This window comes from Dermacentor silvarum, chromosome 8 (genome assembly GCF_013339745.2).
Source record: "Dermacentor silvarum isolate Dsil-2018 chromosome 8, BIME_Dsil_1.4, whole genome shotgun sequence".
NCBI lineage: Eukaryota > Metazoa > Arthropoda > Arachnida > Ixodida > Ixodidae > Dermacentor > Dermacentor silvarum.
Genome location: NC_051161.1, coordinates 31951312 through 31968217, shown reverse-complemented (window position 1 = coordinate 31968217; position 16906 = coordinate 31951312). Strand labels below are relative to the sequence as shown.

The following is a 16906-nucleotide window of genomic DNA, read 5'->3' as shown; positions in this document are numbered from 1 at the left end:
CCCTTAGTAGCCAAATACACTGCACACAGTAGTGCAGACACAAAAAACAGGCATTGCTAATTTTATACGAGTGACAGCTAACCAAAATACATTCAATTAATAGTTGTGTGACAAAGACATGCTGATAAATCGTAGGTGACACAGACGTCCTGCAGAGGCAAATTATCGTGCCTTAGTTATCCACATCATAAGATGGTGCTAGCATAGGAACACTCAGGCCATCTCTTGTAATAGTTGTGTGACTAATGGCAGCCTCGACTAATCGCAATGGGGTGCACGAAGGTGCCCTAATGGGACGAAAGTTGGATGAAATGGCACCCGGTACGTTTTGTCGAGGACATCAGCTCCCACTTTTGTGTATGTGTCACACAGAGAAGCCGAATGATAGAACACAGAATTGTGTGGGGAAGACAGATGTAAGGGAACGCTTGAGAGTCTAGCATTCATACAATATGAAAGGATGCCACCTGCTGAATCTTATTGTGCAGGCGCTTTTCGGAAGCATTTTGTGTCTGGGAAAGCCATCATTATTAAAATGTTGACCACGTATGTGCTCAAGGATTTTCTTAGCCTATCATTTCTGCTCTGCTGATTGGTATTAAACTCCTCTGGCACACTGCAACGTTTGTGATCCCAGTTAAAGTTAGGTTACATTCTAAATACGCTGTAGAAGGATGCGACAAACACAGATTTCCCTCGTTTCACCACTGCTGCACTGCTGTTACACGGCTCGCAGGTACAATTTACGACCAGGGCAGTCCGCATGTTGATGAAGGCGAAATGCAAACACGCTCTTGTACTTAAATCTATGTGCATGTACAATCCAGAGTTCTCCACTGCGGTGCACCTCATAACCCACTGTGCGGTTTCACAACGTTAAAATCTAGAATATAAACTTTTCCCTCTTGCCTCCACCTTCCTGTGTCGGTCACCAGCCGTGGTGGCTCAATGGATATGGTGTTCTGCTGAGCACAATGCAGCACACAGTGACAAGGTGGTATATTCTATCCTGCATGTAGCACAATCATTTGGATCAGCCCTCAAATCCATTGTTGTGCCTCCCTTAAGACTCCAATCAGTGTTTTTATACTTTGTCATTCTGTTGTCATTCCGTTGTCATCACGCCACCGCACCGTCATGCCTTATTGGTCTTGCTGCTGCTGTCGTCACACCGTCGTCGTCATGCTATCTTGCCATCTACAAAAACGTGGATGATAATTTCTGCTAACTCCCACGGCAGCCCCGTGGCTGTGGTATGTGGCAGCTCAGGTCGAGGGTTCAATTTCGGTTGCGGTGGCCACATTTTGAAGGAGGCGAAATGAAAAAAAGAAAAGTACTCGTGTACTTGGATATAGATTCATGTTAAAGGAACACATTAAAGAGAAACGCTGAATCAGTTTAGATTGATAAAGTGTCCATTAATTTCGCGGTAATACCTGTGTTGTTTCTTTAGAACACAAAATGACGGTGAAAGTTTTATTCTTTAATTTCACACCGAAACCTCATGACCGCCACGTCATTGTGAGTTCACGGTTTGGAAAATATTTGCATTTGGGCCGTTGTGTTCAGTAAATGTTCTTAAAACGTCCTAAGTCATTCTTTGGCTCTTTTAGAGTGCAGTATTTTCCACTTCTACCGATAAATTTAACTAGGCCTGAGCAGACGGCGTCAAAATCGCGGCAAAATATTGATGTGGGGATTTCAAGGCGGCGGCATCACCCATCTGTCGTTTTTATGTCTTTTCTAGCTTACCAAACGTGTTCTCGTGGGAAAAGTGCCTTTTTTTTTCTTTCCTTTATTCAGAAATCGCCACACATTGCTAGAAGGTGTTATAACAGGGGTTACAGCATTTCAAAAAATATGTCTTCATTTTTTGCAGTACACTCGTTCTTCAATCAAACCATTACACTCAATAATACTCCCAACATTTAAAAAAAAATAGAAAAAGAAATTTGGAAACAAATTTCTCCCAGACTGATATTTCATTTTTAGCATGTTGTTATGCTTTGAGATGTGGTTTCATAAAGTATCTTGCTTTGTCAATTCAATTTTTGCTGACATACACTTGGAAAAAGAATTTAGTTCTCAATTTCCGTCGTTGCAAAAAAAGATACTCCCAGCAAATCTCATACTTCAGTGCAGTGACGCTCACCCATCTGTCATATTGCCTGAAGAGAAACCTGGCCACTTGGTACTACACCTTATCTAAACGGTCAATGAAAGTGATCTCCGATGAATCCCGCAGGGGACAAGCGTGTTCCAATATTGGTCGAACACATGTTAAATATGCAGTATTTTTTAAAGCAAACTCTGAGCTTTTGAGGTTCCACTGAATGGATCCTAGCGCCCTGCCAGCTTTTTGCGACCAATTCATACGCATGAGCGCTTCATGTATAGTAGGAAGAAAATAGCACCTCCGGATATTTGTGAAATTCCATTTTTATTATTAGTTATTATGAGATAACTTATAACTGGCTTTTTAACAAAGAAGCTGTTAAAGCCAGCCGTAAAATGTGCATGTTTCACGAAAAGCCAGCCGTGCCGTAGCCATGGCAAGCAGCAACCACCTCGCGGAGCGTCGCGCGCTATGCTCGGGAGAGAGAAAGAAAATGAGAGAGAGAGAGACAGATTTTTTTTTTTTTTTTTTTTTTTTTTTTTTTTTTTTTTTTAGCAGCACCAACGAGGCAATGGAGTTCGCCCTGACTGTCGAAGAGAGAGGTTGTGTTGCGTCTCGCTCCGACGACCTCGCCTCGCCAGTCGCGCCTAGCTCTTCTCCCGTGCGGTCGTGCCTGCACATCGCCCCGGCGTGTGCTGCACGAGCCGCGTGGCTCACCATCGTCGGCGACGTCACCTGCAGCCGCGCACGATTTGCGCGTCCCAACGCGCAACCCTGTGTGTTCCCTGCGGGCTTGTATCGTGCGACGAGTGGATTTGCTTCAGTGTTGTGCTCCGCGAGTGGCGTTCCCAACCCGACATCTGTGCCGCGTCCCCGGCTGTGCCGCCTCGTGCGCGCATCGCGTGGTCGGTGCTGTGCGCGCGACGTGCGTGTAGTGTGTTTGCCCCCTGTGACGCGCGGTTCGCGTGTTGACTGCGGAGCCGAACGGCATGGAGGGCTTCCGCAGGCCAGGAGAGCGCCCGCCGCGCGCGGGCCATCGTCGAAGTGCGAGCGCGTCACTCGCGACCTTTGTGCCCGTGACGCTACAAGCGTCGCGTGAGCGAGGCGAACTAGAGGTGCGCGCCGCCGAGATCGTGGACGCGTGGATAAAGAAACAGGCCACCACCACCCAAGCAGCTGCCGCCGCGGCCGCGCCCGCCGTCACCGAGACACACGTGGCGCCGGCTAAACCTTTCCCGCAAGCGATCCTTCCCCCCTCGGAGCAAGACGCCGCCATTGCTGCCATGGCGAGCACCCCGCTGCCCCCATCCGACGACGAGGAGGCCATGGACTCCTCCTCCTCGCGCAAACGCATGCGCGAAGCAGAGAGCGAGGAGGAGGAGCAAACCGGTCGCCGCAGGCTGCCGCCGCCGACCGCCCCACCTTGCCCGGAGAGCAGGGACGACGGCGACGCCATCTCCCGGCGCCCGAGGGACTCAGCCGCCTCCTCGTCATCGCCCGCGGCACGAGATGGCGCCCCCGCCGATCCGCCGGCTGCGCCGGCTCTCCTGCTCCTCTCGACCACCAGCGCCGCCCCTCGGACGCCCGGCGAGTCGTCCGCTGCCTCCTTCGCGCTCTCACCGAGGGAGGGCGCGCGCATCAACACGGTCGCTCCTCCGGCTGCCGGTGAGGCTGGCGCGAGCTCTCCTGCGTCGTCTGCTACGGCGGATGCTCGTGACGCGCCCGAGTCTGTGCCGTTGGGGCTCGCGCACGATCCCCGAGCAGACAGAGCCCCAGCCGGTCCGACGCAGCACGGCCTCGCCCACCCAGCGGCGAGGTTCCTGAAGGATCCCCCCCACCACACTCTACCGAGGCAGGAGGGGAAAAACAAGAAGCAGAAGAAGGCGGGGAAAAGCTCTGCACCCAAACAGGCTTCCCCCCCTGCTGCCCCTCCGGCCCCGACGCCCACTCTGGAGGGCTCCGGCACACCCACAGCAAAGGCTGCTGCACAGGAGGCCCCAACCACCCATGCACCACCAGCTGAGGGCTTCCAGCTGGTGCTGTCCAAGGCCGATCGCCGCCGCGCAAGGGCACCAGTGAGTGCTGCCATCCCGGTGAACCCCGCGGTCATTGGCACGGCCCTCTTCCGCCCATCTGTGGCGGGTGGCACTTTCAGAGGAGCACCACGCCTCTCTCTTGCGGCGGTGCTCTCAGCGCGGCCAGGTGTTGCCGCTGTGAGAGTCAATCACAGGCGCAACATCGTGGCCGCCGACGCCACCACCCAGAGGTGCTTGGAGGAGCTGCTGGCCACCACGGAGCTCCGGGGAATACCGGTGACTGCCCGGCAGCCTGCCGAGCGAGGCAGGAGCACTGGTCTTGTCCACGGCGCCGACGGCATCCCCGCAGACGCGGACCTGCTGGGGGCCATCGAGTCGGGAGTCCCAGTGCTGGCTGCTACCAGGGAGGCCAACACCATCACCATCCGGTTCGCGGGGCCGGTCCCCCCTGAGCATGTGAGCCTCTACAAGCTCCGGTTCAGGGTGCGACCGTCCAGACCGCGTCCACTGCAGTGCCAGCAGTGTGGCCGCTTTGGGCACGTGGCTGCCTCCTGCGACTCGCCATCCAGCTGCCGTCATTGTGGGAGGTCTCACGAGCAGGGTGACAGCTGCCCCAACGCGGCCCACTGCCGCAACTGCGGTGGCCACCACCCCGCAAATACTCCTGCCTGCCCCAGGTGGCAGGAGGAACGCAGGGTGGCCACCATCTTGGCAACAGCGCCTGCTCCCCTCTCCCGCCGGGCAGTCCGCGCTGGTGTCCGGGAGGAGAACCTGCGGGCCAAGGCCACCTCAACGCCTGTGCAAGGCCTGTCTTATGCACAGGCACTGGCCGGCCTCCCACAGGCGCCCCAGCAGAAGGCAGCCCCCCCCGGACGGCCACCCACACCGGCCCCACGGAAGCAGCGACGCCAGCCGCCAGCCACCCCTGGGAGCGAGCCCACCACAGCCCCAGCATCACTGGCAATGCCTGGCCCGGACCCTCGGGACCAGATCATTGCCAGCCTGCAGCTCGCCCTGAAGGCCATCGGGGAGATGCTGCCTGCCGAGAGCCCCCTCCGAGCCATCTGCCTGCAGGCAGTGGCAGTCCCGACCACAGTCAACCAGCATGGCTGATCCCTCACCAGCCACAGCTGGGAAATGCCGTCGCCGCCCGAGTGTTCTCCAATGGAACACCAACTCACTGCGGCGGCGGCATGCAGAGCTGTGCGCGCACCTCCTGCGGTGTGATTTCGACGTCCTCGCACTGCAGGAGGTGTACACTGTGGCCGAGGACCTGCGGCTGCCGGGATACACGGGCTACTCTGGCGCCACCACCTGCTCGACGCAGAGCTGCACGGACGCTCCCTGCCTGCAGGGTGCCCACAAGAAGGGGAAGCCGAGGACTGCCATCTACGTCCGCAGCAGCCTGGCCCACTCGGTGACCCCAGTCTCGGACGTCGTAGGCGGCGCCATGGAGTGCTGTGCTGTCACGGTACGCCTTGACAGACAGGACACGACTGTGGCGAGCGTCTACGTTCGTCCTGGACAACAGTGGGACCCCTCCAGCCTGGTGCGGCTTGCAGCACGCCTCGGCGGACATGCAGTCCTGTGCGGTGACTTCAACGCCCACCACACCGACTGGGGCAGCCGCAGGTGCACCCGCCGAGGCAGGGACCTCTGCAACGCCATCAGCCGAGCAGGCCTGGTGGTACTCAACAAAGGAGGACCCACGTACGTCCGCCGTGGGGTGAGCACAGCCATCGACCTCTCCCTCACCACCGAGCAGCGCTCCTATGACTGGGCTACAACTCCCGACACTTGGGGATCTGATCACTTCCCCATCTTGATCACCCCCGGGTGTGGGAGAAGGCCGAGGTCACGAACATACCACGTCACAGACTGGTCCCTGTTCAGGAAGCGCTGCAGTGAGTTGGAAGATGGCTGTGACCTCCTGAGTGCCATCATGGAGTGCGCCCAGGCAGCCACAGTCCAGTGCTCTGCTCTGCCCGATACTCCTGCCCCGGATCTGCTCCTGCTCAACCTCCGTGCGTCCAGGCGACGCGTGGAGCGCCGAGCAATCCGGACGGGCAATGCAGAGCACTGGACCGAATACAGGAGAGCGGATGCCCGCTGCAGACGACAGGCCAGGCGCAGAAGGAGCCAGAGCTGGGGGAGCCTCTGCGCCACCATCGAGAACCGCTCCAAGGGCCCCCTGGCCTGGCGCCTCCTAAAGTCCCTGACCGGCAGGAAGGTCAACCGCCACCCCGTCCTCGCGGTGGCTATCTCGCTGGGCATCAGCGAGGCGGCCCTGGCGGAGTTGCTAGCGGACCACTTCGCCCCCCCGGCTGCCCTCGCTGCGGCCATCCTGCCGGTCGGACTTCCCCCTGCCAATCCGCCTACCTGCCTGCTGGAGCTGCATCCGGAGTGGGCGACCAGCCAGATCGCGGCCATCTGCCAGGACCCACTGACTCTCCACGAGCTGCAGATGGCCCTGAGGAGGGGCAAGCGTCGCAGTGCACCGGGAGCAGACGGAGTGACACTCCAGATGCTCCGCAACCTGGCCACCAGTGAGCAACGACGCCTGCTCGACTGCTACAACAACATCTGGTGGTCAGGACAGGTGCCGGAGGCCTGGCGCACAGCCATCGTGGCCCCCATTCTGAAGAGCAATAAGCCGGCTAACGAGCTGTCCTCATACCGACCGGTCTCTCTCACCTCCGCTGCCTGCAAGGTGATGGAGGCCATTGCTCTGGCACGGCTCGAATGGGTGGCCCGCGCCTGCGGGTTCCTCGCGGACCAGCAGACAGGCTTCCGGCGCCGAAGGTGCACTGCGGACTCCATCGCAGACGTCGTCTCCACCCTGGAGGACGCCAGGGCCAGCGGAGACCTCGCCATGCTCCTCCTCATCGACGTCAAGGGGGCGTTCGATGGCCTCCCACATGCGGTCGTCCAGCAGGCTCTGGACCTCCTGGGCATTGGCGGCAACCTGCGGCGGTTCCTGTCATCGTTCCTGAACGACCGCACCCTCAGGGTCCGCGTGGGCCATGCAAGGAGCACTCCCCGTCCGGTCGCAGCAGGCGTACCACAAGGGTCAGTGGTGAGCCCGTTTCTCTTCAACCTCGCCCTGGCCCGGTTGCCTGCTGCACTGCCGACCGACCCTCACTACAAGGTGGAGTGCTCCATCTACGCGGATGACATCGCCCTGTGGGTGCGGGGACCGCCACAGTCAAGCCGCCACGTGTGCCTGGCCCTCCAGAGAGCCCTGGACACCACGGCCGCCTACCTGGGAAGCATCGGACTCTCGGTTTCGACGGGGAAGACGGTGGCCCTCCTCGTCCACCCGAGAGCAGCGGCACGGCGCTCAGCTCCCCGGCTGCAGCTGGAAGGCGTGCGCATCCCATGGAGTACGACTGTGTCGTACCTTGGGCTGCGCATCGACCACCGGCTAACCTGGCGACCGGCAGTCGGGGCCATGCAGACCCAGACCATCAGGGTCCGCAAGGCCGTGTCGCAGCTCCTTGCTCATGGAGAGGGCTGCTCGGTGAAGTGGGCCCTGCGGCTCTACGAGGCGGCGGCCACATCACGCCTGCGGTACGCCCTCCCGCTGGTGGCGCTGCCGCCACGCCGCCTCGAAAAGTTGGAGCTGCAGCACCGGGCGGCCATCCGACTCTGCCTGGGCGTCCCCCGGAGCTCCCAGATTGCCGCTACCCTTGCGGAGGCTGGAGCATGGCCCCTGTCGCTCCTCTTCCTGCAGCAGGGGCTGAGGCACGTCGACCGCCTCCACCATGCTCCTGATGGCAGAGGCCTGCTGCGTCGCCTCCAGTCCCGGCCTTCCTCAAGGATGGGTCAGCTGTGCCGCCTCTACGAGGAGGTGGTTGGCAACCCACCGCCGAATGCGGTACAGCTGCCCCCACCGCAGAGGCCTCCTGTCCCCATCGCCACGGAGCTGCCCGGGATTTCGAAGAGGCGCTCACCCGCTTGCGCCCTGCAGCAGACGGCCGCCTGCCTCCTGGACGAGACCCTCGGAGACCACCTCCTGGTGTACGTCGACGGTTCGGTGGTACCGGACACCGGCTCTGCCACGGCGGCCTGCACGGCACCAGCCCTGCAGAAGAGCAGGCAGTGTCGACTGCCCAGACACGCCAGCTCGACTGCAGCGGAGGTGGCAGGCCTCCACCTGGCCGTCGACCTACTCTCTGAGGAGCTTCCTGGGGTACCAGCGGCCATCCTCTGCGACTCCAGGGCAGCCCTCCTCGGCCTGCAGAGGCCAGAAAGCGCCAGCCTTGGAGTCGCACTGCTGTCTACCCGGCTGACAGCGCTGCAGGACGCAGGCCACCCGGTGTCCCTGCACTGGATCCCCGCCCACGTAGGGATCCCGGGCAACGAGGCAGCCGACACCCTGGCGAAGGACGCCCACCACACCACTGTGCCCCTCAGTCGGGCCGTGACGGAGGGCGACTTCACAGGACTGAGGCTGCGGCGACACCTGGCGACCCACCACCCAGACAAACGGGTGGCACTGGGATGCCCCCCACGACCACTCCCCCAGCGAGGCCTGGCTCGCAGGGAGACCTCGCTCCTTCTCCGGCTCCGCATCGGCTGCAGCTGGACGGCAGCACGCAGCTACCGACTGGGACGAGCGACGTCCCCGGCCTGCAGCTCCTGCGGGGAGCCGGAGACGATCGAACATCTCCTGCTGGCCTGCCCGGCGTACCTCCAGCAGCGGGGCCCACTCCTGCAGGAGTTCCGCCGCCTGGGCCTCCCCTGTGGCAAGGAGGAAGATCTCCTCTTCCCCGGCCGACACCACCTTTCTGCACTTCGAGGCGTCGTGGAGTTCCTTGACTCGTCAGGGCTCTCCGCACGCCTCTAAGGACATTTCTACAAGCGGGAAGGCCTCACGGCCTCCCACTCCACCCCGGGCCTGACCGGCCTGGCACAACACCCCTGCAGACTCTGCAGCACGCCAAGGCCTTCCATCTCGGCCTGATACGTGCCGCCTATGCCTGCCGGTTTTGCTTCGCCCAGCCATGGCGTCTCCACTCTATCCCTTCTTTCGCTCCCACTTACCCCTCCCCGTTGGCGCTGAGCCGTGCTCCCTCAAGGGCTGCAGAAGATAGCGCCAACCTTTCCCTTTCCCTCAAGAACCACTTACCGGCCGCGACGATTTCATCGCCGTTAAGGTCATACGGAACCTCACCGCGACGACGACGATGACGGCGACGGCAAAAATGCACTTGGAGTGCCCAAAAGCCTGTCTCTGTTTCCATGAACATCAATGGAAGCCATACAGTTCACTTCCTTTCATTTTACGAGTAGCTGCGCGAATTGCAGCAGCTCTAATAAGGGCTCACTGCCGGCACACTGGTAAAAACGAAAACGATATATTTTTCACTGGCATAAAATTTGCGAGAAGCCACGGGCAGGAGGGCATCAGTCTTACCCATGATAGCAGAGCACAGGAAAATACGACACAGAAAAAAAAAATCACTGCCCCTTCCACTCTGTGAAGATTCGCGGCCGCTCGGCTGGCCCAAACGGCGCTACTTGCGGGAATGGTACATGTCGGGGTCCACGGGGGACGGCGTTCCTAGCGCGTTCCGCACACTTTTTTTTCTACGACGTTCCCAGGCAAGAGTGCTTGATCGAAGTTCCGTATATACGTACAACCCACGCTAACGCGAACTCCTCTAACACCCCCTCCTCCGTTGACCTACTTTTTTCCTACACCGACATTGGTGGCGTGCCTCACGCTCTCCCCCTCCAACGCGAGTATTGGACGGCGCGACTTACTGCAACCCCACTCCCCATTCTCCTTTTCGCCTGCACCCTCTCACAGCATTTCACAGGGCTAAAGGGTCACTCCAACCCCTTACACCCTGTTGAGCTGTTTTCCTCTCCTCTCCCGTTAGGTCACGTGGCCCCTGTTTTAGCGAAGTCCGACAACGACGGCACAGGGGCCGCATCAACAGCTTCGCTGTAAAAGAAAGGTGGTCAGCCCTTGTTCCAACAAGCCAGGTACACTACCCAGGGCATGTCTGCTCGGTTCTTACAATATCCGGAATGCGGAGCTTGGCCAGGTCGTAGGCGATGGCATTCGGCGGTGTACCGGCGGGTATGATGAAGGCGACGAACAGGCGACTGCCACAGGCATGGCCAGGTAGATGGGGTGCAGCCTCAGTGCGACAGCCTGCGCCATGGACAACGCTGCAATATACTAAAACACGTCATAGTTATTGATTGACGAGGTTCAGCGACCCAAAACTACACTTGGACTATCAGAAGGCCGTGGTATATAGATTAACCTTGCCCCTTTGCAGGTTAGCGAGCGCAGAAATCTAGGCCGCAGAACGCGATCGTATTTTTATTACGAAGCATTATTCTCCGAGTCACGCCACCTTTTGTGGTTTCCCTCGGTATCTCGCCGTTCTCGTGGGTCAACGAGCAGTCAACTACCGCCATCTGCTGTCAAGGATGGAAAGTAACTGAGGCTTAAGTTGGCGGCCGTGAACGCTGGGGCCGATGTAGGAGAACTAGCCTAGCGCTTTTAGTGTGAGCTGATCGCGCACATGCGACGACGCTTCCCTCATCCGCCAAGCACAGACACTTGCGCTGACCAACATTGCCCTGACACTAGTTACATCGCTGCGTCGGGGTCATTCGTCGTGCCAGTTGTGAGGGGGTGACGGCCGCAAGGGGGACGCAAGCGAGAGGCGAGCAAAACGACAAACCACATTGCGTGCTGCTAAGGCTCAATCAGCTAGTATACAGTATAATATACAGCATAAAAGTGTACAGGCGAGTCCATCGCAAGAATTCCGTGCGTGCCGCTCCCTTGCGTAAACGTTTGCGCGCAACGTCAGTCTCTGTAGGATTGCGGGTCACTTTTTCCTAGCTTGTTAGTTATTCATCTCTCAGGGCCCTCATACAGAAAAATGAATGTAGATGTATGCAAAAGAGCATGCGAAGCAGCTCCAACTAGATGAGCGATAATGGTGGTAACGCCAAGTGCGAAGGCAGTCGAGTAGACGTTGTAATGTTTTATCCGCCACAGAGCGAGGATACGCTGTCAGAGTAAGAATTCGCTGCGCATAGTTATCAGCTGTTTACCATGTCGCAGACGAGGGGCAGAAGTATGGAACTCGTGGCGGTGTTGCTTGTTATCTCCGTGAACATAGACGCAGCGAAGCAGAACAGCAAAGCCGTGAGAGCCGGTGGCAGTACGTCCATGCCCTTCACGTTGTCCACCAGTATCGAAGAAAGTCCAGATTGCTGGAGATAGCAACGATCAAGTGCATCACTCTCACGATTGCTCATGCTGTGAACAACATTGCGAGCAAAGTCATTGGGCAATTTTCGCTCGTTCTTTGAACAGGAATAAGGGACTGCATTAACAAAGCCCCTCATTCGCGGGAACCGTTTGTCCTTGTCAATGCCTTGGTTATGGTGTAGGACTGTGTTCTCTAGAGCTGTTTGGTACATGGCTTATTTTGAACTTATTCTGAACAACAAACATCGCGAAGGCTGGACACTGAGTGTGTTTCATTTGACCTCCTTGTGTCTGCTTTTCCCCTCTGTGTTCCCTGTTCGGGCTGGTAGTTCCTTTAATGCGAAATGATTATATGCGCGTAGTCGGCGTGACCGAAAGATCGTACCAAAAGGGCCGATGGCGCAAATAATAAAAACGCGTAAAAATGTTCGCATTGACGTCGCATTCTCAGGGAAGTTCCTGTAAACAAAGGAAATTAATGGCTCTGAAAAGAAATTTGGGACATTTCGGTCTGGGTGGAATCTAACCCGAGCCTCTAGGTGCGAGACGAGCACGGTTCCCCGATGCCAAAGCGCCTCAACGCTTCTGGCTTAGTAAAGGTGTGCCTAGTGCGTGCGTGATTGCACACCTCACGTCGCAGCCATCTGGCTGACGAAAGGTGTGGCCTGGTGCGCGCGCCATTGGGCACGTGATGGCGCAGACAATGGGGAGGAAGCGGCGGCACGTCATGGGTGTATGAAATGAGCGCGTTCATGACTTTTTGCGTTCTACAAACGGTATAATGCTTCCACATACCCACGCGTAAGCCGTGTTAAGCGTCTCTGGCATTTTTTTTAAATCAGCATGATGCTTTTTTTTTCTTTTTTCTGAGTATGCATTGACTACTATTCCAGTCGGTGCCACAGAACAGTTCATGAGCCTTTGTGTGACCTGACTGTGTTCTCTGTGGGTGTTTCATTCAGGGTGTTTCATTCGACCTCACTTGCCAACTGTGTTTTGTGTATTTATGTGAGCTGACATTGTATTCTATCTTGATTTAAGCTGCCTTTTTCGTGAGTTTTACTTTCTGCATTTATGCGAGCCGACTTGACGTTCCAGTGTATCTTTTGAGATCTCTATCGTGAGCTGTTTTAAGAGCATTTATGGCACCTGACTTCGAGTCTTACTTATTGTTGTCGTTTTTGGCTTCTTATTAAAGCGAAACTCTCTTTTGCTCGTCATTAGTGTTCCCCGATCCAGTCACGTCTCGGCTCAACAATGATACAGCAACGCTAGGTCAAGGACACACTCTCTTCGATTTTACTCAACCTTGCAGGCCTCCGACAGAGTCATGCCTCCTCCCACGAGGATCACGACGCCCCACTTGACACCCTTGACCGCCTCCTCCCACGTGAGAAGTGACTGTGACTGCCACGGGTTTCCAGGATTCTTCGGTATTACGAAGAGCAGCAGCGCCATCAAGGCGATCAAGGCGCTGGGCTGCACGAGCCTACAATCCGGAAAGAAACGATGGGTGACACAGCCTGAAGGACACGAATACACTTACAGCGCACATCGTCAAAATTCAAAGCAAGAAAAGGAGTTCTGCTTAATGTGGCCTTCGGCAGAAAGTGGGACTTCTTATTCCCTTGTCACTGTAGAAGAGGAGCGCACAATAGTATAAGAACCGGGAAAGATTTACGCACGAACTTTACGTGCATATTTACGTGCATAACTCAAAGGTTTATATGTCTTGAACCAATTAAGCGTTTATCACAAAACCAATGTGTTCGGATCAATCGTTTCACTGCCATTGTTTTGTGTGCTGGTATGCAAAATGGACTACCAACATACTCAAACATTCACACACCCATTGCAATCTGCAAAGGTACATTCAGCGACTTTAACGCATCCGTTCAGAACTCTCAGAACTCTCAAGAATGCAAATGCTGGAAGGATAAGTGAAAAAAAAATGTCGCAGTTTCAACCCGAAAGGCCAAGCATCAATTGCGATAGCAACTTAGTAGAGAGCTATACGGAGTAAGATAGTAGTTTTATCAGCTGTATAACTTGGACATGCAGCAGCACCAGCAACACGGAGAACTGTTGTGGACGCCGTCGCCGTTTTGCCCGCGTTCGCACCGAACGCGCGCGGCGTTGGTGACTGTTGCCAGGGCCTCTGGGGGCGGCTCGGAGGTTTCCGACGAGATCAGAACGGGAAACTCGTCGAGGAGTGTCGGATGTCTTTATGACCTTCTCGAGTTGCAACGTTTTATATAAATACGCATTTGGTGCCGCAGCTAAACGTCGCCTACCGATCAGACAATAATATGTTCGTACCTTTGTTCGAAATTATGTGTCACCTCTGTCGGGCGCTAAACAGCTTCGCTGGCCGTCCACCTTCACATCGTGCAGTGACTCATGAATTTTATTCTTTCACGCTGCTCATATGCTTCTTTAAAGAATAGAATAGTCATTTTCATAATAGTAGAGAATGCCTTTTGTGAGCTTCATTGTTCCGCATATTTCATGCACTTTCGTCACACCTAGAGCATATTTTTTATTTTTTATACGGCGCTCGAGGTGCATTCGCACCGTCGGCACTGCCATCGCCGTTGTCGTGCAATCGCTGACGGCGCGTGCGCGACTTGCGCGCGGCGCGTTACAGTCTCCAGAGGCAAAGAACGCGTTTAGCTGCCAACACAACTAAGCGAAATGGGCGCCCCGTCGATACGCTATACCGCCTTGGTGGCGGATCCAGAGCAGCGTTCAGCCTTCCGCTGTTGGCATGAGCGTTTTGCGGGCGCATACCATACCAAGCACACTAGCCTTCCTGCGGAGCTACGTGGTGTATGATCTGGTATGAGCAGATAACGTCAAACTAACGTTATATTTAATATTTCACTGTGCGCTGACTAACGCTGGCGGTCTCCCGTCGGGCCCTCCTCGCGCACCATCGAAGTGCGACATCTGTAGCGCCACTGGCCAGTCTAATCACGCGCATATATATATTGGGACCTTAATCACGCCCGCGGTGTGAGTCGCGCCCTGTAGCGGCGGCCATAGCGCAGTTCACTCTAACCAGCAGGACTTGTCTTGCGTGCTGCGGCGCGTCAGAATGATATAGACGCATTTATCCGCGTGCTGGCATAAGTTTGTTCATTACCTCGGAAACCTTCCGGTCATGCATGACTGTCAGTCATGTTAGCCAAGAAAAAATAAGTATTCTGTCCCGTAATTCGGTACATGGATATATATATATATATACTTGTTATTGATGTTTTCAAATATATAAGGAACGTACACTATGCGTCGAGCTCAAGTTTTCATACGTGCTACAGTGCTCAGAGATTGAGAGGCGACGCTCGGGCCGCATGGCGGCAAGCACTTTTTCGCCACCGGTGAGCGCTGGGTGACAGCCGAGAGGAGCAAACGCAGTCACAATGCATCACAGAGTCTCTCGCTTTCATGTGATTTATGCGGCCAACATCCACCATCTCCCAACCGTTTGCAGATGAATAAGTCTTCAAATCATCGTCATCCAGAACATGCGTGAGCTCGGTGTCCTCAGCGCTCACCAGTATAGCCAACAGTGCCGGCAGCCACGCGCTCCGAGTATTGCGTTTCAATCGCTGAGCGCTCTACCTCTCTTGTTGTACATTCCAGTAAAAAAATAAGTTTTATAACATTCCAAGTCTGCAGCGAAACTGGCGTCAATTGGAGTCTTCTGTATATTTATAGGCTATGGTAATTTTCTTGGCAAGGCGGGATTTGAACCCGGGTACTCACGGTCCGAAGGCGAGCATCATACCCACTACGCTATAAACCCAAGCTTGCCGCGCTCCGCTGTTCTATTAGATTTCACAAGCGTTGAACTGGCTTAATTTTTTGTGTGTGTCGTATCTTCACCTTACGTTACGAGTTACGTACAACACGCATTGATAAATAAATGCTTCGATTCGCCATTTGACCAACGAATGAGTCAATCCAGATAAGACAACATTCTTCATGCGGGACTTACTCTCCATGGGGAAGAGCGTCAATCCATCCCGGAAATATTTGCGGCTTCATTACGAACCAGGCGATGATCAGTGTAGCGATCAAAGTGCCGACACAGGTCTCTGCAAAGCTGTGAAGGTAGTGAAAAGAGAAAAAACATATGGGACTGAATTTTATTAGAACGAATTTCTTTGACTGTGCTCAGAATGGCAATCACTCTTTTGATACCCGCCTCAAATAACAAGAAACCAGATATCCCTGCCGCGATATGCATCCCTGTCTCTGGATTATCAGCACTGTTAGGCTACATCAATAGAATGGAAGTATTCGACGTTTTTCTGTTTTCGGGACACTAATCACGCAGCTCTTTCCGAATTTCGAGGTTGTTTCGTTAACAGACTCTATTGTTCCATATTACAGTTTCCGCTTGTGCACAGAATAAAATGTTTATGTTTAACTTTTAACAACGCCGAAATAACAGCAAGACAAGGTTTTCTTGAACTTCATTTACAAATTTCGCAGTAAGATACTCTTACGAACGTCCATACGATGCGTGTTTTGGGAATAGTTTTATAGACCGCAAGTGCCACGTATAACACAAGGTCCTCGAAACACTTTTTGTAAATTCAGACTGCTTGTCGACTATGACTCAGTTCGCAGTACCATGACGAAAACAGCATGTGGGTTTCATTCATGCAGTCAAGAACCAGCATGCGCTCAAAGCAAATAAACTATAATATCATTTAAAATTTTGATAAATCTACGACTTACCTTAGAAGCCTGTGGTAAAAAAAAATCACACTTCGATTTAATTCTGCGTAGCGCATATACAGCCAGGGCAGTAACGAGCGCGCACCGAGTCTGCGTCCTCCATTAGGAAATTGAGATGTGACCACTTAGCCCCTGTCGATTTTATTCAGGCTATGCGGGACCACAACTCCTATCGCCTAAGCAGGTTCGCAGGAAATATTGATAGGCACCACAACTTTGCACTCGCCTGATCTTTCCCAGCTCTTTATACCGCCAGGCAATCTCTTCCCGGACCTTTTCTTCTGTAGACTCGCCCGCTTCGCTTCTCCTGTTGAGGTCAATATAAAGGTAAGTATTTTTATTACACGACGTATAGTATCGAAGACGCGCTAAGTTCTGAAAAGTGAGGTCCAACAGAGACAAGATTGCGTTACGTCTGAAACGATATATGCCGCGATCAATATAGCACTCTGAACAGCGCAACTGTGGTCCAGGTGATACAGTCTTCAAGAAAAAGCTTACAGTTTCGCCGGTATAGCGCGAACCAGTGACACTACAGCTGGCTAAATATATTGCGCAGTAAGCCTTGCGCTCATGACGCACGGGCGAGTTGTCGTACTTTGAAGTAGACCTCTTTCTTTAACGCGTAAGCACGAGTTTCGCTGCTGACACACGATACGGCGCGGTCTCCTCTTTATGTTTGCAGTAAGCAACGCAGAGAACGAACCATTACGCTGCCTCCCTAAACTTATCTTGCAAACGTTAATAAATAGCGTATCC

General features: G+C 54.9%; 1 protein-coding gene across 1 annotated transcript; it reads right to left on the bottom strand.

The window, feature by feature from the left end:
- Positions 1-10177: 10177 nt before the first annotated feature.
- Positions 10178-16628, bottom strand: LOC119462054 (solute carrier family 13 member 3). The gene is made up of 5 exons (XM_037723406.2): positions 16374-16628; positions 15399-15506; positions 12707-12887; positions 11239-11400; positions 10178-10318 (listed from the first exon to the last, which is right to left on the bottom strand). Exons 2-5 carry the CDS (start codon positions 15446-15448, stop codon positions 10178-10180), a joined length of 534 nt encoding a protein of 177 aa, XP_037579334.1. The 5' UTR covers positions 15449-15506; positions 16374-16628.
- Positions 16629-16906: the final 278 nt, after the last annotated feature.